General features: G+C 43.7%; 1 protein-coding gene across 1 annotated transcript in view; it reads left to right on the plus strand.

Moving 5' to 3' along the window:
• The window catches only part of LOC122550655 (interleukin-18 receptor accessory protein-like), an 86,358-nt gene that overhangs the window by 10,146 nt on the left and 54,374 nt on the right, over positions 1 to 21,838 (plus strand). The window contains exons 4-6 of the mRNA XM_043691733.2: positions 1,460 to 1,631; positions 10,401 to 10,575; positions 19,630 to 19,698. Coding sequence (XP_043547668.2) covers positions 1,460 to 1,631; positions 10,401 to 10,575; positions 19,630 to 19,698 — 416 coding nt within the window. The remainder of the gene's footprint in view (positions 1 to 1,459; positions 1,632 to 10,400; positions 10,576 to 19,629; positions 19,699 to 21,838) is intronic.

Raw genomic sequence — 21,838 nt, forward strand, 5'->3', positions numbered from 1 at the left:
ACCTCCAGGTAAACCTGAGAGACCCCGAGTAGCCTTCTCGGTTCCTCTCTCCATTACTGTGGTTCTCACTGTCCACGAATCCATACCAAGTTAAGACTTCCTGACTCAATTGGTGGGGGGGCAACTTTGATTAGAAGTCTTTCAGTTGACAATTTTGGCACGCCATCCTCTGAAGTTCAAACACAAAAGACAAGCTGAAGCATTTGCAATCATACTCAGCCTTCTTCGGAGGTTCCCAGCCTCACAGTTGCCAGTTTTCAGCCAATTCGATTCACATCACATGATATCAAAAAATAGCATAAGGCACTGGACTCTGCAAATGCTATAGACCGTAACAACTTTGCAACAAAAGCACTGAAGACTTACACTCCAGAACTAATCATGTCCCTAGTCAAGCTGTTCCAGCACAGCAACAACACTGACATCTATACAGCAATGAGGAAGCATTGCCAGGTATGTTCTGTGCAAACCAATGTCCTGACTGGTAAGTTGTCCCAGCCTGAAGAAGATGCAGGAAGGTCAGTGTCCTTTTTGGGCTAAAGTCAATAGCAACTCTATGAAGACTCAAGGGTTCCTGTGCCTTGGCTAACCTCAAACGGGTTTCTTGCAGAGCAATTTAGAGAACATCTCCGGGTTCTCGCAGAGTGCCTTAGAGAACATCGCTGGGACACCTCCACCAACCAACCCCACCGCCCCATGGCTGAATATTTCAACTTCCCCTCACACTCTGCAGAAAACATTCAGGTCCTGGGCCTCCTCCATTGCCATTCCCTCACCACCTGATGCCTGAAGGAAGAACATCTTATCTTCCGCCTCAGAACCCTTCAACCCCAGGGCATCAATGTGGACTTCACCAGTTTCCTCAATTCCCCTCCCCCCACCTTTCTCCAGTTCCAACCCACCAGCTCAGCACTGCCCTCATGACCTGTCACACCTGAGAAGTTTCCTTCCAACCAATCCACTCCACCCTCCTCTCTGACCTATAACCTTTACCCCTAACTCCATCCATCTACTGCACTTTCAGCTACCTTCTCCCTAGCCCCAAACCCCCTCCCATTTATCTCTCCACCCCAAGGCTCCCAGCCTCATTCCTGAAGGAGGGCTCCCTCCCAAAATGTCAATTTTCCTGCTCCTCGGATGCTGTCTGACCTGCTGTGCTTTTCCAGCAACACACTCAACTCTGATCTCCAGCATCTGCAGACCTCACTGTCTCCTACTTGCTAACCTACATAAAATTTCAAAATGTTGAGGGAGATAGACCATATCCTGTGGAACAGGCTACTTTCCTAATCTAATATCTGAACAGTTTCTTAATAGCTCCTATGTGGAGTGACGAATTTCCATGTGTCAGATACTGAAATGACTGGTGAACTAAAATACTGATTAAGAAACAAAAACAATCCAATGAATACCATAATCCTTTGCCATTTTACTAAATCTGCTTGTGTTTAATCAACAGAAATGCCTGTTTCAAAGTTTATGTATTGGTTGCACAGACTCAGAATGAAACAGACTGTGAAGATGCTGGAAATTGTGAAGTTCTCCTAATTCAGAGTACTGCAGATAAAATATCATGTCCTGGAATTCAACATTTCAATGCTTCAGCGAGGTTTTCTGTAAAGTGGTACAAGGTAAGTTGCATGCATCTGGACTATTTGAAATTAGGCTTTATTCTGATCAAAGATGACCACACGTAGGGAAGAAGATCAGAGAATGAATTCAGATTTTGGAGAAATGATTTAACAGAAATTAAAGCCCAAGCAATCAAAATCAAACACTCACTGGAAAAATAACAGAGAAATTAAAGTTCATTTATTTTTGTTTGTTTACAGTTGCTGAAAACAGTGCAAGAAATCGAAAGTAGCGTGTTAGTTATTGATTAGTTATGCAAGAAGACAGCTATAATGTTAAGTAATCTTGAGATAGCTTTGGCAAATAGAGTTAAGGGGAATCCAAAGGGTTTTTACAAATACTTTAAGGACTAAAAGGTAACTAGGGAAAGAATAGGGCCCCTCAAAGATCAGCAAGGCGGCCTTTGTGTGGAGCCGCAGGTGATGGGGGAGATCATAAACGAGTATTTTGCATCAGTATTTACTGTGGAAAAGGACATGGAAGATATAGAATGTAGGGAAATAGATGGTGACATCTTGAAAAATGTCCATATTACAGAGGAGGAAGTGCTGGATGTCTTGAAATGCATAAAAGCGGATAAAAATCCCTAGGACCTGATCAGATGTATCCTAGAACGCTTAGAAACGAGGGAAGTGATTGCTGGGTCTCTTGCTGAGATATTTGGATCATCAATAGTTACAGGTGAGGTGCTGGAAGACTGGAGGTTGGCGAATGTGGTGCCACTGTTTAAGAAAGAAGATAAGGACAAGCCAGAAAACTATAGATCGGTGAGCCTGATGTCAGTGATGGGCAATCCTGAGGGACAGGATGTACATGTATTTGGAAAGTCAAGGACTGATTATAGATAGCCAACATAGCTTTATGCATGGGAAATCATGTCTAACATATTTGATTGAGTTTTTTGAAGAAGTAACAAGGAAGATGATGAGGGCAGAGCAGTAGACATGATCTATATGGACTTCAGCAATGCGTTTGACAAGGTTCCCCATGGGAGACTGATTAGCAAGGTTAGATCTAATGGAATACAAGGAGAACTCACCATTTGGATACAGAACTGGCTCATAGGTAGAAGACAAAGGGTGGTGGTGGAGGGTTGTTTTTCAGACTGGAGGCCTGTGAACAGTGGAGTGCCACAAGGATTGGTGCAGGGCCCTCTACTTTTTGTCATTCACTTAAATGATTTGGATGCGAGCATAAGAGGTACAGTTAGTAAGTTTGCAGATGATACCAAAATTGGAAGTGTAGCAGACAGTGAAGAAGGTTACCTCAGATTATAACAGGATCTTGGTCAGATGGGCCAATGGGCTAAGGAGTGGCAGATGGAGTTTAATTCAGATAAATGCGAGGTGCTGCATTTTGAGAAAGCAAATCTTAGCAGGACTTATACACTTAATGGTAAGGTCCTGGGGAGTGTTGCTGAATAAAAAGACCTTGAGTGCAGGTTCATAGCTCCTTGAAAGTGGAGTCACAGGTAGATAGGATAGTGAAGAAGGCATTTGGTATGCTTTCCTTTATTGGTCAGAGTATTGAGTACAGGAGTTGGGAGGTCATGTTGCGGCTGTACAGGACATGGGTTAGGCCACTGTTGGAATATTGCGTGCAACTCTGGGCTCCTTCTATCGGAAAGATGTTGTCAAATTTGAAAGGGTTCAGAAAGGATTTACAAGAATATTGTCAGGGTTGGACGATTTGAGATATAGGAGAAGTTGAATAGGCTGAGGCTGTTTTCCCTGGAGGCTGAGGGGTGACGTTAAAGAGGTTTATAAAATCATGAGGGGCATGGATATGATAACTAGAAAAAGTCTTTTCCCTGGGATCAGGGAGTCCAGAAAAAGAGGGCATAGGTTTAGGGTGAGAGGGGAAAGATATAGAGTCATAGAGATGTACAGCATGGAAACAGACCCATCGGTACAACCTGTCCATGCCGACCAGATATTCCAACCCAATCTAGTCCCACCTGCCAGCACCCGGCCCCTATCCCTCCAAACCCTTCCTATTCATATAACCATCCAAATGCCTCTTAAGTGTTGCAATTTTGTACCAGCCTCCACCACTTCCTCTGGCAGCTCATTCCATACACGTACCACCATCTGCGTGAAAAAGTTGCCCCTTAGGTCTCTTTTATATCTTACCCCTCTCACCCTAAACCTATGCCATCTAGTTCTGGACTCCCCGACTCCAGGGAAAAGACTTTGTCTATTTATCCTATCTATGCCCCTCATGATTTTATAAACCTCTATAAGGTCACCCCTCAGCCTCCGACACTCCAGGGAAAACAGCCCCAGTCTGTTCAACCTCTCCCTATAGCTCAGATTTTCCAACCCTGGCAACATTCTTGTAAATCTTTTCTGAACCCTTTCAAGTTTCACAACATCTTTCCGATAGGAAGGAGACCAGAATTGCACGCAGTGTTTCCACAGTGGCCTAACCAATGTCCTGTACAGCAGCAACATGACCGCCCAACTCCTTACTCAATACTCTGACCAATAAAGGAAAGTATACCAAATGCCTTCTTCACTATCCTATCAACCTGCGACTCCACTTTCAAGGAGCTATGAACCTGCACTCCCAGGTCTGTTTGGTCAACAACATTCCCCAGGATCTTACCATTAAGTGTATAAGTCCTGCTAAGATTTGCTTTCCCAAAATGCAGCACCTCACATTTATCTGAATTAAACTCCATCTGCCACTTCACAGCCCATTGGCCCATCTGGTCCAGATCCTGTTGTAATCTGAGGTAATCCGCTTCACTGTCCACTACACCTCCAATTTTGGTGTCATCTGCAAACTTACTAACTGTACCTCTTATGCTCGCATCCAAATCATTTATGTAAATGACAAAATGTGGAGGACCCAGCACCGATCCTTGTGGCACTCCACTGGTCACAGGCCTCCAGTCTGAAAAACAACCCTCCACCACCACCCTTTGTCTTCTACCTTTGAGCCAGTTCTGTATCCAAATGGCTAGTTCTCCCTGTACTCCATGAGATCTAACCTTGCTAATCAGTCTCCCATGGGGAACCTTGTCGAATGCCTTAATGAAGTCCATATAGATCACATCTACTGCTCTGCCCTCCTCAATCCTCTTTGTTACTTCTTCAAAAAACTCAATCGTTTGTGAGACATGATTTCCCATGCACAAAGCCATGTTGACTATCCCGAATCAGTCCATGCCTTTCCAAATACATGTACAACCTGTCCCTCAGGATTCCCTCCAACAACTTGCCCACCACTGAGGTCAGGCTCACTGGGCTATTGTTCCCCGGCTTGTCTTTACCGCCCTTCTTAAACAGTGGCACCACGTTTGCCAACCTCCAGTCTTCCGGCACCTCACCTGTGACTATCGATGATACACATATCTCAGCAAGAGGCCCAGAAATCACTTCTCTAGCTTCCCACAGAGGTCTCGGGTACACCTGATCAGGTGCTGGGTATTTATCCATCTTTAACCGTTTCAAGACATCCAGCACTTCCTCTTCTGTAATCTGGACATTTTGCAAGATGTCACCATCTATTTCCCGACAGTCTATATCTTCCATATCCTTTTCTACAGTAAATACTGATGCAAAATATTCATTTAGTATCACCCCCATTTTCTGTGGCTCCACACAAAGGCCGCCTTGCTGATCTTTGAGGGGCCCTATTCTCTCCCTAGCTACCTTTTTGTCCTTAATGTATTTGTAAAAACCCTTTGGATTCTCCTAAACTCTATTTGCCAAAGCTATCTCATGTCCCCTTTTTGCCCTCCTGATTACCCTCTTAAGTATTCTCCTATTTCCTTTATACTCTTCTAAGGATTCACTCGATCTATCCTGTCTATACCTGACATATGCTTCCTTCTTTTTCTTAACGAAACCCTCAATTTCTTTAGTCATCCAACATTCCCTGTACCTACCAGCCTTCCCTTTCACCCTGATAGGAATATACTTTCTCTGGATTCTTGTTATCTCATTTCTGAAGGCTTCCCATTTTCTAGCCATCCCTTTACCTGTGAACATCTGCCCCCAATCAGCTTTCGAAGGTTCTTGCCTCATACCGTCAAAATTGGCCTTTCTCCAATTTAGAACTTCAACTTTTAGATCTGGTCTATCCTTTTCCATCACTATTTTAAAACGAATAGAATTATGGTCGCTGGCCCCAAAGTGCTCCCCCACTGACACCTCAGTCACCTGCCCTGCCTTATTTCCCAAGAGTTTTGCACCTTCTCTAGTAGTTACGTCCACACACTGAATCAGAAAATTGTCTTGTATGCACTTAACAAATTCCTCTCCATCTAAACCTTTAACACTATGGCAGTCCCCGTCGATGTTTGGAAAGTTAAAATCCCCTACGATAACTACCCTATTATTCTTACATATAACTGAGATCTCCTTACGAGTTTGTTTCTCAATTTCCCTCTGACTATTGGGGGATCTATAATACAAGCCCAATAAGGTGATCATCCCTTTCTTATTTCTCAGTTCCACCCAAATAACTTCCCTGTATGTATTTCCAGGAATATCCTCCCTCAGCACAACTGTAATGCTATCCCTTATCAAAAATGCCACCCCACCCCCCTCCTCTCTTGCCTCCCTTTCTATCCTTCCTGTAGCATTTGTATCCTGGAACATTAAGCTGCCTGTCCTGTCCATCCCTGAGCCATGTTTCTGTAATTGCTATGATATCCCAGTCCCATGTTCCTAACAATGCCCTGAGTTCATCTGCCTTCCCTGTTAGGCTCCTTGCATTGAAATAAATGTAGTTTAATTTATTAGTCTTACCTTGTCCCTGACTGTTTGACTCACTTCTGTTCTCAACTGTACCAGTCTCAGATTGATCTCTTTCCTCACTATCTCCCTGGGTCCCACCCCCCGCTCCCCATCTTACTAGTTTAAATCCTCCCAAGCAGTTCTAGCAAATTTCCCTGCCAGTATATTAGTCCCCTTCCAATTTAGGTGCAATCCGTCCTTCTTGTACAGGTCACTTCTACCCCAAAAGAGATTCCAATGGTCCAAAAATGTGAATCCTTCTCCCATACACCAGCTCCTCAGCCATGCATTCATCTGCTCTATCCTCCTATTCCTGCCCTCACTAGCTCGTATCACTGGGAGTAATCCAGATATTACTACCCTTGAGGACCTCCTTTTTAATATTCTGCCTAACTCACTGTAATCCCCCTTCAGAATCTCAACCTTTTCCCTTCCTATGTTGTTGGTTCCAATGTGGGCAATGACCTCCTGCTGGCCCCTCTCCCCCGTGAGAACATTCTGCACCTTCTCTGAGACATCCTTGGTCCTGGCACCAGGGAAACAACACACCATTCTGCTTTTTCTCTGCTGGCCACAGAAACGTCTGTCTGTACTTCAGACTACAGAATCCCCTAACACAATTGATCTCTTGGAATCCGAGGTACCCCTCGTTGCATTAGAGCCAGTCTCAATACCAGAAACTTGGCTGTTCGTGCTACATTCCCCTGAGGATCCATCACCCCTACATTTTCCAAAACAGCATACCTGTTTGAAATGGGTATATCCACAAAAGACTCCTGCCCTAGGTGCCTACCTCTCTTACCCTTCCTGGAGTTAACCCATCTATGTGACTGTATCTGAGACTTTCCCCCCTTTCTATAACTGCCATCCATCACATACTGTTGCTGTTGCAAATTCCTCATTGCTTCTATCTGTCTCGCCAGCTGATCCATTCGATCTGATAAGATTCGCATCCAGCAGCATTTATGGCAGATATAATCCGCAGTAGCCCTTAAACTCTCTTTAAACCCCCACATCTGACAAGAAGTACATATCACTGTGAAGGCCATTTTTGCTCCTTCACAATCTACAAACCCAAAAAATAACACCGTCTTATTCCTCTACAAAATACTGCACCAGGTTGAATTAATAGTTCTGGCTTATATTTTAAGTTTAATCAAGAGACTTTTCTCCAAAAACATATAATCAAGAAAGAACGCACTGTACTCACTAATACAGCCTTTCTCTTGGACAGACTTAAAACAACAATTAACTTATCTGATTCTGTGCTGTGAACTTTGCCCAACAGTTCCTCCAAGATTAGTTGTGAAATTCACTGTTTGTTAATTTTCCCAGATGCACTCTGATGAATTCAAAAACAGCAAAGGCAGTAGCTGTGCAGGTTCTCTCTCTCTCTCTCTCCTGCACGGTCCTCATAAAAGAGACCTAAGGGGCAACCTTTTCACTCAGAGGGTGGTACATGTATGGAATGAGCTGCCAGAGGAAGTGGTGGAGGCTGGTACAATTACAACATTTAAAAGGCATCTGGACGGGTATATGAAAAGGAAGGGTCTGGAGGGATATGGGCCGGGTGCTGGCAGGTGGGACTAGATTGGGTTGGGATATCTGGTCGGCATGGATGGGTTGGACTGACGGGTCTGTTTCCATGCTGTACATCTCTATGACTCTAAATAGGTAGTAATGCAGCAGTGAAACTGACTTTACGTTTTCTGGATTAAAGGATGGTTCATTATTATCCAATAATTTATGCTAATGATTCCAATACTAGATTAGGATCTGCTGCAATGATGGAGAAACTTAGTTCCATTCCCTGTCAGGATTGTGCTTCTCATTTGGGTGAGGTACTGGATCATTGTTGATGCTGTGGAATTTTATTCCAGTATAATTCCATAATTGTACAAACAGGTAAAACGGAGTCTACAAGACTAACATTTAAAATTTCAATTTACTGCAATGTAGTTTGACAAGTCATCTTTATTTAGTGAATGCATATTTGTCTGCAGGGATATGTGTTATTCTCTGCTGCATTTGTTTGACCACTTGGTTGTCTTGCTGCTGGTTGCATATACTCAACATCACCGCACATTGATCTTTGTCGGAGTGTTGTGCTTCACTCTCGCTGTGAATGATTAGTTTGCTGTACATTGGTCTAAGCTGGCTCCTGTTCCTTCCTTTTCATGTTCAGTGAAGACTTTGCATGATCTGGGTAGTTGAAGGTTTTTAGAAACCTTTGATGCTTTGCATATTTTTGTGTTTGAACTTCTAACTTGCACTCTGTGCCCAATGTATAGTTTTGGCAGCCATCTACTTTTCACTCATCATGTGTCTCTCTCATTTTCCTCTGTGTTTGATGAAGAAAGTCCTGCGTCTCAGGGTAGTTAGACAATTGATTAGATTAGATTAGATTCCCTACAGTGTGGAAACAGGCCCTTCGGCCCAACCAGTCCACACCGACCCTCCGAAGAGTAACCCGCCCAGACCTATTTCCCCCTCTGATTAATGCACCTAACACTACGGGCAATTTAGCATGGCCAATTCACCTAACCTGCACATCTTTGGATTGTGGGAGGAAACCAGAGCACCTGGAGGAAACCCACGCAGACACGGGGAGAAAGTGCAAACTCCACACAGACAGTTGCCTGAGGCTGGAATTGAACCTGGGACCCTGGTGCTGTGAGGCAGCAGTGCTAACCACTGAGCCACCATGCCGTGAGCAACATAATTTGCACTTGCCTTCTGTGCATAAATTGCATGGGGGATGGTAATCCCTTCTCTATTGGTGTTGCATGAAAATGCAGTAATGCAATGTGAAACTCTGGTTATGCTCTCTGATACTTAATGATCATTGATATGATAGCACATACCAGACACTTTGCTAGAGTGTTGAAATGTGTATAGTGGGATCATGATATGATTATAGGTTGCTCCTCACTTAGGAGAAAGTGAGGACTGTAGACGCTGGAGATCACAGTCAACAATGTGGCGCTGGAATCGATGTTTCGAGCACGTGCCCTTCATCAGAAACATCGATTCTCCTGCTCCTCAGTTGCTGCCTGAGCTGCTGTGCTTTTCCAGTGCGCCTTCAAACTGTTTGCCAACATTTTGGACTCTATCTCATCTGAGACACTGAATAAACAGTAAATATTGCTCATTATGTCAATGACAGTCATGTTTGTTGCTTTTCTAACAAAGGAAATACAGAGAAGTATTTTCTCAAGCATTTCAAGCCTTCCAGTTGTCTGTTTGCACGCACTGGCCTTGTGTTCCAGCTCAAGAGTGTGCATTATTCTTTTTAACCCTTTTAACTTTGTAATTAAGGCAAGTTTAGAAATTTCTTTTGGCTTGAAAGAACCAACATGCTAATCCAAAACAAATTATTTCTGATGAAGTGTCACTGAACTCAAAATGTTAACTCTGTTTCACTCTGTGCCAAAGACTTGCTGAGTTTCTTCCTTTTTGTGTAAAAGAAATTACCACTGTTTTCTTGGTGATTAATTGTAGTTAGGTGTAGAAACTGATGCTGCTCAAGTGTGCAAACACTGCCCTGAGATCCTGAGCAATGTGCTTAAATATCAGTCTCAAAATTACATCCCCTGCTCTTGATCTTTCCCACTTTTCAAAGAATACCTTTTATTAAATTTTAAGGAAGTTATGTGATAAATTCAGTTGCCTGGAAATGTGACTGAATTCCAGAATACTTCTGATAGGTTGTACATCACAGTGACAATTACACTTTAAAAGTGCTTATATTTTCAAAAGTACTTCAGAATATCCAAATGTTATGAAGGGCATGATCTTCATGCAATATTTGTTTTTTTCTTTTCTTCCTAATCTTGTTTTAACATCGATCTTGCAGTTTGTTAAGTTAGTAATCACACAGGATAGTAATTCACTGCCATAGCAAGTTTATGCAGATTCACAATGTTGTTAACAGTGCAGCGCTGTAATCACACTGTAACCTGTACACTGCAATAACACTGCAACCTTCTGTTATTTAACATTTGCTTTAATGTCTTTCAGAATAAAAACATATTTGAAGAATATGTTGAACGAGTATCTCTCAAGATAAAAAATGGACAAATTCATTTGGGTCGAATATATAAATCTGATGCTGGTATTTACACATGTACATTTAAGTTTGTAGAAAATAATATCAAATGGATCGTGACAAGATCATTTACAGTAAAGGTTATAGGTAAGTGAAAGTTTACAATTATCTTGAATTGATTTGTTTTGTGCTTTTTCTGCTCACCTACAGACATTTAATGTGCTCACCAGCTAACATTCCATCATCTCCACTCAAACAACAATCAATATTATGAATTAGCCCTGAGGAGGAAACAGAAAGGGAAGAAATCAGTACATTTTAGAAATCTAATTTCAAGATATGAAAAAAAACTTTCAATTTTTACATAATTCTTCCAATGTTCAGTGCAGAAAGTGTAGTTTCAATGGTGGAAGCTCTGTGATAATTAGTGCAGGGTTTTTTTCATTGTTTCAGCCACAACTAAGCTTGAAGGCAGTTTGATATAACATGCAATATGTTTTTCTTTCATCTTTGAGTTGCAATTAGAAAAGGTTTTCAAAAGCAGAGGAAATAAAAAACCTTTGAGTTGCTTTGTCTCCAATACAGAGAAAGCAAAGACCTCTTAGTTATGAGACACAGACCTATAGTTTATCTGCCTGGTCATCCAGATTATAGTTAAACCATTTCTGGCCAGGATACAGTTTGGAGTCACAGTCAAGAAGAGATTTATAATGATAGAATGAAAATCAATATCCAGGCCAGGATCATGCAGACTGAAACCCAGCTAACAGAATCTTACCACTGTATCATCAGCATTTAGGCATAGGCTTTAATAAATTAGAATTGTAATCCCAGGATACAATTTTGAAACCCTTTTCAAGGCTCCCATCTGACCGAAAAATGAATCTTAGATTTGACCATGGAAGGTAGCATTCAATTTTCTGATGATTCATTTTAATTCTTAATTCTACATCCAATTCTTATTTATTCACTGAACAAGTGAGATTCTGCACCAGGAGCAAAATCTTTGACATTTACCCTCCACTTCCTGTGAATTGGAGTTGAATTAGCAACAAAATAGACAAATATGGTATACAGGATGAAAGTACATTTACCCAAGTTTTTGAACACCTTAAGGACCAAGTAATATTTTTCGTGCGGTAAATGCAGTTTGCCAAATTTCCAACTCCTCTAAGTGGGTCTTCTGCAAAACATGATGTGGAGGAACTGGTATTGGACTGGGGTGAACAAAGTTAAAAATCTTGCAACACCAGGTTACAGTCCAACAGGTTTATTTGGAAGCATTAACGTTTGGAGTGCTGCTCTTTTGTCAGGTGGTTGTGATGTACCACCTGGTGAAGGAGCAGTGCTCCAAAAGCTAGTGTTTCCAAATAAACCTGTTGGACTGTAACCTGGTGTTGTGTGATTTTTAACTTTCTGCACAACAGCTACTCTGGGCAAGAGTTGTTTCTTTTCCCTGTGTTATTACTGTTTATGTAGGCATGGCGCCTCCATAATACCTGATACAATCAGTCATGTAATTGTAATCCATCTGCTCCTCAGTCTATCAATGTGGGACTGCCCGTGTATTGGTGTTCTAGTTTATCTACATATGAATAATGATTATACCATGAAAAAAACTCAATTATTTTGAGGATGTGATAAGAATCTATGTAAGTGCAAGTTAATGTTTTCAATGCAGAGTGAACATATGTTTGTGGCTATGTTTGTGGGTCTGAATCATCGGGTTGTGGTTCAACTTTCAACCTTCCTACTTAAGGTTGGGGCATACACCGGGCATAGGTCTTCCAAGCGCTGCCGCTGATGATTTGGGTGAAATAGTCTTGTAAATAGTCTGCTTTTGAAATGACCTCAGCATCATGGCTTACCATTAAACTGGTGTCATAGTCAGTCTGGTTCTACCATTAATTGTAAACACACTGTTTCATTACCAGATGTGTGGATAATCACATCAGGTATAATAAAAGTCATCTAGAAACTCCAGGGGCAGGATTTTATGATCTTTTGGCTAAGTGCAAGTTGTGTCATACGTTTTGGAAGAAATTGTGCTATGACGCCTCACGAGTTCTGTTGTTGTTTCTTATCAAACACACCTCATTACCAACCTACCCTGTTCCTGTGGCATCTCTCATGGCCAAGCCCAGCTCTGTCTTACCAGGTGCTGTTCCTGAAACAACTCACTGCTCTCCAATGAATATTCACTGAAACCAGCAGCCCTCATGCCCGCTCTGCACCTGGACTGCCCTTGGTGCAAAGGGGTCTTTTTTCCCAAGGATCTGCAGAGGATGTCAAACACCCAGATCATGGCAGCCTGGTCTAAGATCACCACCTCGGCCGGTGTCATCTGTAGGCTGAGGAGGAATGGCCAGCAGTGCCATAAGGAGGTCATTGACTTTCTCTGCTCTGCCAGGGTAAGTGCCATACTCTTCTGTTTGTTATGTCACCTTCACTCTGTCTCTGCTCCTGTACACCATACTCCCATCTCCCTCTCCGAATCCCCGCTCCCCCCACCCCCATCCACCCACCAAGTCTCATGCTCTACCACTCTCACTATTTCTGCAACATCTTCCCTCACTCTCAGTCACACACTACCAACCTCCAACATCGTTTACCCTGCATGGCATCTGCACAGTCAACCCACTCACTCCGGACTCCTCATCACCTTTCACTCCCATGCATCAGCAGTAAAAACTGCATCTCACTCAATTCCTCTCCTTCCCACATGACAGCAGAATGCATCACGTAAGAGAGCAGAGAGTACTCGGGTGGGTGGAGGGGTGCTGAATACAAGGCTGCTCACATCCTACAAGGAGAGACTTATGACCAATGCAGGAGAAGACTGGAACTGTGGAGATGCTGAAGCACCTATGACCAGCCAACTGAGGAAATACCACCCTCATTCCATGTGACTCTCACTGGCAGGCTTATTAATTGCACCCAATTGCTAGCCACTGACCAGACACCCTCTCTCTCTCTCTCTCTCGTGGGTCTTTCGAGTACACCAGCATTTGTGGGCGGCACGGTGGCACAGTGGTTAGCACTGCTGCCTCACAGCGCCTGAGACCCGGGTTCAATTCCCGCCTCAGGCGACTGACTGTGTGGAGTTTGCACGTTCTCCCCGTGTCTGCGTGGGTTTCCTCCAGGTGCTCCGGTTTCCTCCCACAGTCCAAAAGATGTGCAGGGTCAGGTGAATTGGCCATGCTAAATTGCCCGTAGTGTTGGGTAGGGGGTAAATGTAGGGGTATGGGTGGGTTTCGCTTCGGCGGGTCGGTGTGGACTTGTTGGGCCGAAGGGCCTGTTTCTACACTGTAATGTAATGTAATCTAATCTAATCTCTGTCGACTCCATGTTGAAATGGCCAGCAACCCCCGGAAGCCGCCTTCTCGATCTCTGAGGAAGAGAGTGTCAGTCCAGCTCATATGCTGACACCTTGGAGGGAACATTAGTGTCTGAAAGTGTAGGATCACAATCTGGTGAGCAGCTTACTGTGACAGCTCCACAGCTGACTGAGGGAGAAACCCTCCAGGATGCTGGCACTTCATTTAGATAAATGTGAGGGAAAGCAAATCTTAGCAGGACTTATACACTTAGTGGTAAGGTCCTAGGGAGTGTTGCTGAACAAAGAGACCTTGGAGTGCAGGTTTATAGCTCCTTGAAAGTGGAGTTGCAGGTAGATAGGATAGTGAAGAAGGTGTTTAGTATGTTTTCCTTTATTGGTCAGAGTATTGAGTACAGGAGTTGGGAGGTCATGTTGTGGCCGTACAGGACATTGGTTAGGCCACTGTTGGAATATTGTGTGCAATTCTGGTCTCCTTCCTGATTAGGTTAGATTAGATTCCCTACAGTGTGGAAACAGGCCCTTTGGTCCAACCAGTCCACACCGACCCTCTGAAGAGTAACCTAACCAGACCCATTTCCCTCTGAGTAATGCACCTACACTATGGGCAATTTAACATGGCCAATTCACCTGACCTGCATATCTTTGGACCTGTGGGAGGAAACCGGAGCACCTGGAGGAAACCCAAACAGACATGGGTAGAACGTGCAAACTCCACGCAGACAGTCGCCCGAGGCTGGAATCAAATCTGGGACCCTGGTGTTGTGAGGCAGCAGTGCTAACCACTGAGCCACCGTGCCCCTCAAGAAAGATGTTGTGAAACTTGAAAGGGTTCAGAAAAGATTTGCAAGCATGTTGCCAGGGTTGGAGGATTCGAGCTAGAGGGAGAGACTGAACAGGCTGGGATTGCTTTCCCTGGAGCGTCGGAGGTTGAGGGGTGACCTTACAGAGGTTTATAAAATCATGAAGGGCGTGGATAGGGTAAATAGACAAAGTCTTTTCTGGGGAGTCCAGAACTAGAGGGCATAGGTTTAGGGTGAAAGGGGAAAGATATAAAAGAGACCTAAGGGGCAACTTTTTCATGCCGAGTAACCTAACCAGACCCATTTCCCTCTGAGTAATGCACCTACACTATGGGCAATTTAACTCCTTCACGTGTATGGAATGAGCTGCCAGAGAAAGTGGTGGAGGCTGGTACAATTGCAACATTTAAGAGGCATGTGGATGGGTATATGAATAGGAAGGGCTTGGAGGGATATGGGCCAGGTGCTGGCAGGTGGGACTAGATTGGGTTGGGATATCTGGTCGGCATGGACGGGTTGAACCGAAGGGTCTGTTTCCATTTTGTATGTTTCTATGACTCTATAAATCTATGGCTACCAGAGAGACCAGGCACCTACTGAGCCCTGGGCTTCAGAGAACCCTGTTATGTTGGCAATCCGGGACCTTACCCATGTACATAGGGAGAAACTGGAGCGGCAGACAGGGATATGGGATACACTGGCAGTGCAGTGAGTCATGCCATCAGCTGGTTGCCTCCATGAACAGCCTGGCAGTTCCAGGCCCAGCACCGTCAGGATCTGCTGGAGAGGTGCAGAAACCTGCACTCCATCTGCACCTCGGCCCTCAGGAAAGTGCCAGGAGGGACCCAGTCTGAGGAGAACAACAAATAAAAGCAGAAGTGACTCTTGGGAGCTAATGCTGAGGAGGGTCCAATTGCCTCAGGCACCATCATCCTCAGTGTGTCTGTACCATCCAGACACAATGCCCCCTGGGTAGATCGATGAAGCCTCCAAGACCTAGTATTCATTGTGGAGCAGGACTCCACCCAAGCTGCGGAATCTGGGACAATGCTAAGAGTGACTGTGAAAGAAAACCCTTTGAGGGCACTTTCATGGCAGGGGTAATAGTGCACTTGTTATGAATTATCATGTTTGAATACACTTTATTTGCATTACATCTGTTTCTTAGAGACTGTGTAGCTTTAAATATAAGTGTGCCATCACAATACCTCACTCCATGTCCACACTGAACGTACCATGGGTCAATGTTTGAGTTGAGAGTCTGCTGTGGAAGCAACATTAACAAGCTATACATGGGGCAAGGGGTTTTGCTGGCACCATTACTCATCATGGTCAACTATTTCTGTTCTTTCCCTGGCTCCTATAGACACCTGCCCACCTTCTTCCTAACCCTTGGCATATGAAGTGACCATACCACATGTGGTCGCATGCTGTCCCTTGTTACCCCTTGAAGCCAGCATACTGCTGACCATGGCAGACTCTCATCCCACATGATCCATTCCCATCCAGTATTGTTGCACATTTCACATTTGTCATCACCTCTCACCCTCAGTCTGTAGCCACCAGTGCAAAAGAATAACCTTGTGAGACTCCTTTCTGAGGACTCCTTTCTAAACCCTCAGCCTCCTTCCCCCCTGGGTTTATGTGGACAGACCCAACAGACAGACTGTGACCCACTCCATTGAGAGATCAGATGAGGCAGATCAAGACAAGCAGAGATCAGACCTCTGACTAGACGCTGTACATCCCCTCAACCATGTTAGCCCAACACCCACCAGACTGACTGCTATGGAGTCATGAGACTGACCATGCAGAGGCATGGTTCCCCTGTCGGAGAACCTCCCCACTGGAGACCGGTCCACGGCCAATCCCCTGGAATGGTATAGGAGGCTGGTCCTGGCTTAATGTGTTGTCTCCATGGTTTTCAGTGATGAAAAGTGGGGCAGCCAGAGCACTGAAAACAAGGTTGCCCCAAACCACGGACATTGCCTTGACTGTGGAGACCGTTCGTGCTGAATGAAATAAAACCGCAACATCTGAGAAAATATCCAAAAGCAGCACCAATTTTAGCTCAGGAGATCTCTTTGAGATGCTCCTGAGCCTCTTTGAGAAAGGACGGAGAGGCCTTCAGAGTACCTGCACAGACAGATTCAGCACAGACTGAAGCATTGTCAAGACTCTTGGCTTGGCTTGGCAAACTTGCGGCCCAGCTTGGTGGACTCTCGGCCCAGCGTGGCAGTCTCTGTCCCGGAATGGGGACCTCTCAGTGGCCCAGCATGGCAGTCTCGCAGCCTGGCATGATGGTCTTTCGGCAGTATATGGTGGTCTGTCAGCCCAGTATGGTGGTCTTTCGGCAGTACGTGGCAGTCTCTCGGTCCAGTATGGAGGTCTTTCTGCAGTACGTGGCGGTCTCTTGGCCCGTTGTGGCGTCATAGACTTCCAGTCTCAATGTGATTCCTCGAAGTGCACTCTCACCGTAGCTAAGCACTACAAAAGACTGCAATGTTTGAATTTGCAGCTTTATTTCTTAATTTTCTACCTAAAACTAAGAAGGACAGAAATGTGTAACTTTTAACCTTATTTCAAATGTTTTACACTATAATTATTGTAATGGTTAACTTTCAACTTTGTCAATTCTTTTTACCTTCTTCTTAATATTCTATATCCAGGTACTTGTGTGGCAACGACATTATATACTTTTCACTCTATTCCTGTACTTTTGTACTTGAGTAGACGTGACAATAAAAATCAAACTCAAAAAAATCAATATCAAATCCCCTAAGAATGTGAAGAAATGGATACGTGCTGCCCACACAGTACACTGCTGACACTGGTACAGTTGTGAGATTAATGTACAGCAAAATGTTCAGCCCCTTGACTGAGGACTGCTGACCAGCAAGGCAAGAGGCCTCATCTTCTAACTCTGCTAATGGGCATGGCAGGGCCAAGCAAGGCAGGATAAGAATGGATATTGAAAGCGTGTTGTTTGGTGCAAAGTGAGTGAGAGCTAAGACAGCAAGCCATGAGATCCAATCTGTGAGCTGGGCACCTGTCCCTCTCCCCATAAGTGGTCCTGCTACAGCCTTCTAAGGTTTGTGCCTGTCCTCCCTGAGCAGCCTGCAAGTGGATTGGAGCAGTGCCAGGATGATCGTGAGGAGTTGGTAAATGCTGTTGCCAATGGCTATGAATGATACATGAGGCGTTAGCCTTGGATCATGCTTTGAGATGCTGTTTGGAGCAAGTGGTGAGCTGAAGTCACCAGGTAGCTGTCATGTTGACTTGTCTCAATGTCTAGTTTGTTGTTGTACCTCTAGTTTAGTTATTGGCTTCACTGCTTCACCCTCCACTCCAAACCCCAAGCAATTCTTGATCCCACCGAATCTTGCTTAATACAAACTGCCTACAGCCCAAATCATCCAAAATGGCATCCAACAATACCAAACTTCCACCTGGCCTCAGCTCTGAGGTTTCTGGATTTGAGGTAGATACCTTTATTAATCTTTTAACCTACAGTGAATTGTTATAAAGTCATACAGTTGTCCAAAAGTTAGAAGCTTCTTATTTTGTGAATCACTGGTGCTTAATTGCTTGATACTGCAGAGTCATCAAGCAAGTAACTTATTTAAACACTATATATCCTGAAGTAATTTAATATGTTTCTGTTCTTTGATTTATACATTATGTTTCCATCTCATTGTACAATGTAATATATTTTATTTAGAGTTGAATGACCCTGAGGCCCACAATTGAAGTTGTCCTATAACATTGGGGGATGTCATGTGTGTAAATGTCATGAGATTACACATTGTGAGGGTGTTTGTCATGTAGTTGAATCCCATATGTTCAAGAGCCCTATATCAAATCTTCAGAAATACACAAAGTTAGAATCCCACACTAAAGATGAAATTTACTTTTACAAATCTTAATGTCTGAAAGTTAAATGAATGGTGGATGCAGGTACAATTACAACTTTTAAAAGATGGATACATGAATAGGAAAGGTTTGGAGAGAGATGGGCCAGGAGCAAGCAGGTGGGACTAGTTTAGTTTAGGATTACACGTTCGGCATGGACTGGTTGAACTGAAGGGTCTGTTTCCATGCTGGATGACTCTATGATTATGATTGAGCATTGGTTGCAAATGATGGTTTGACATTGCTTAAATTTGTTCCTGAAGAAGGGCTTATGCCCGAAACGTCGATTCTCCTGTTCCTTGGATGCTGCCTGACCTGCTGCGCTTTTCCAGCAACACATTTTCAGCTTAAATTTGTTCCCCCTTGTTCCCCTAATGGAAGAATGATGTAAAGTGAGTCAATAAGTGACGCATCATCTTCATACTCTTAGAAGGAAAAATAATGATAAAGGTTGAGTTGAAATTACAAATCAATCTATCATAAATGAAAAGAAAAATGATGCTGAGACATGTTGAAACAAAAATGCAATGTTTTCGGTCAAAAGCTGGAAAGTGTCTTCCCAAATTGAGCAACATTGCTCCTCTCAGAGTCTACCAGAAAGCTGTCCACTTACCTGCCTATGCAATTCAAATCATTATTAACCAGTTTACTGAGCTGTAAAAATAAGATATACTTCACATAAATGTGACTTTGTAGTGCATGTTCTGAATTACATAACTGGTACAGGTGTCTTTTACTTATGTTAATTTATTGTGAAAGATTGCCAAAAGAAGCTCGAACATTAGCCTGTGGAATTTCTTCCCCAGGAAAAAAATATAGTGTGGGCTCTGGAAAGCTCTCTATAGCTTGTTTTTTGTTGGTGAGAAGAATAGAAAATGAAATGTAGAATGTCAGAACCAAATGTTACAACATAGCAAGGCTAAATTGAAGCGTACATTTCGGCTTTGGAGAGGATCTCAGCACTGATGATTTCCATTTCTTTTAGTTTCTGGTAGTTAGTGTATTATTGTTAATGCGCTGGTGAATAAGATGAGGCATCTTAAACTGTAACAACCTAAAAACAAAATAACGTAAAACCAACTGTTGGATGATGACATTACAGCACTCGGTATAACAATTTTACAAATGCCATGTGATTATTGATTTCAGCCGATGACACAAGGAGACCTCCAACTGTTATTGATCCTCATCAACTAAAAACAATTGAAGTTGAGCTTGGTAAGTCAGAACAAATTTGGTTTTCTGTGGAAATAAATGTACACAATGCTTCAGATTCTGCAAAACGGCCAGTGGAGGTTACCTTCCGTAATGAACTCACTGATGGGGGAGACAAGTGAATGCACATAACTTTCTGAAATAACCTGACTGGATAGCTACTTTGTGGATGCAGGGTGACACTAACAGGGCGGGTTCAATTCCTGTACCATCTGAACCTCTTTCTGAACCCCTCCGCTTGCCTTAGGTGACCCTCAGGTCACCAACAGTCATCTCTCTCAAATGAGAGAGCAGCTCTACAATCTGGCAAGACTACAGTAACTTCACTACTCCCCAGTGGGCGTGCTGGATCACAGATATCCAACAACCCCACATATTTGTTATCAGTCTGAGTATCAGAAATTGAATGGATTGACTGATTGCTGAACATTGTTGTCCCAAGTTTCTATAGCTATGCAAGTGATGGAGAATCTGATAAGTATGGGTCAGTGATCAGATCTTGGTCCATGGCTGCACTCGATTCTCTCTTTACAAATGAGCAGCTTTGAGGCAAATAGAGATTGAGATTTTATCACTGATATTTGCAAGCTTCATTTAAAAGAATGATTTATGCAAATGTGGCTCATTGCTGGAAATCCCCTATAGGCAGAGTGACTTTCCACTGTGAGGGGAAAGTGAGGACTGCAGATGCTGGAGATCAGAGCTGAAAATGTGTTGCTGGAAAAGCGCAGCAGGTCAGGCAGCATCCAAGGAGCAGGAGAATCGACGTTTCGGGCATGAGCCCTTCTTCAGGAATCAGGAAAGTGTGTCCACATGGCTAAGATAAAAGGTAGGGAGGAGGGACTTGGGGGAGGGACGTTGGAAATGCGATAGGTGGAAGGAGGTCAAGGTGAGGGTGATAGGCCGGAGTGGGGGTGGAGGCGGAGAGGTCAGGAAGAAGATTGCAGGTTAGGAAGGCGGTGCCAAGGAACCCTCCAACCACAAGGGATGAACTCGGATTTCTCCAGTTTCCTCATTTCCCCTTCCCCCACCTTGTCTCAGTCAAATCCTTCGAACTCAGCACCGCCTTCCTAACCTGCAATCTTCTTCCTGACCTCTCCGCCCCCACCCCCACTCCGGCCTATCACCCTCACCTTGACCTCCTTCCACCTATCGCATTTCCAACGTCCCTCCCCCAAGTCCCTCCTCCCTACCTTTTATCTTAGCCTGCTGGACACACTTTCCTCATTCCTGAAGAAGGGCTTATGCCCGAAACGTCGATTCTCCTGCTCCCTTGGATGCTGCCTGACCTGCTGCGCTTTTCCAGCAATACATTTTCAGCTCTGACTTTCCACTGTACATTGCTTAGCCATTTCACATGGGTGCTACTGGGATCTTGAGACTTTAACTGCTGAAATTAGCCTCTAAATGCTGGATGCATATTATGGCCATCGAAAAGCTGGTTTTACCTACTCTGTATTGTGATACTTTGCCCAATGCATTTGTTGTTTTTACTTACGTTTTCCTTTAAAACATTTTCAGTTGCTATGAATATTTAAAAGACACTAAAAATATACTATGCATTGGCATTCCTAAATAGGTTTTGAAAATGCTGTGTACTGTAAATAAGGAAGAGTTTCTGATGAGCTAATAAATCGTACACTTGTATTAAATGAATGATAGATGCTATATTACAATCACATCATAACACACACCATTGACTGTTAACTAAGAAGCAAACATTATGGCTTTGTTGTGGTATTCCTTGATGTTTGAAGAATATGAAATTCTGGAAGGGTTAGCCAAATTAGAGAACAAAGCTATCCTTTGCATCCATTGTTTCTGATCGCAATGAGAATGCCCCTAGTTGCTGATGAATGCCTCAGCCTGAAAACCTCAATGTCTGCATGTCCTACATCTGGATGTGAGAGATCATGAGATAATAAGAAATAGATTCTATTCAGATCTACAAGACTGCAACACCATGGCTGATCTGACTGCAGTCTTAACTCCATTTTCCTGCTGGCCCCCATTAACCTGGCTACTGTATAGGCCAAACACCTGTACAACTTAGCCTTAACTGCATTCAGTGACCAGCTTCCACTGCTCTCTAGGGAAGAAAATTAACAACCCTCTGAGAGAAAGAATTCTTTCTCATCTCAAG

The sequence above is a fragment of the Chiloscyllium plagiosum genome, unplaced genomic scaffold (assembly GCF_037043375.1).
Source record: "Chiloscyllium plagiosum isolate Xiang-an unplaced genomic scaffold, Cpla_swu_hap1 HiC_scaffold_6, whole genome shotgun sequence".
NCBI classification, from domain to species: domain Eukaryota; kingdom Metazoa; phylum Chordata; class Chondrichthyes; order Orectolobiformes; family Hemiscylliidae; genus Chiloscyllium; species Chiloscyllium plagiosum.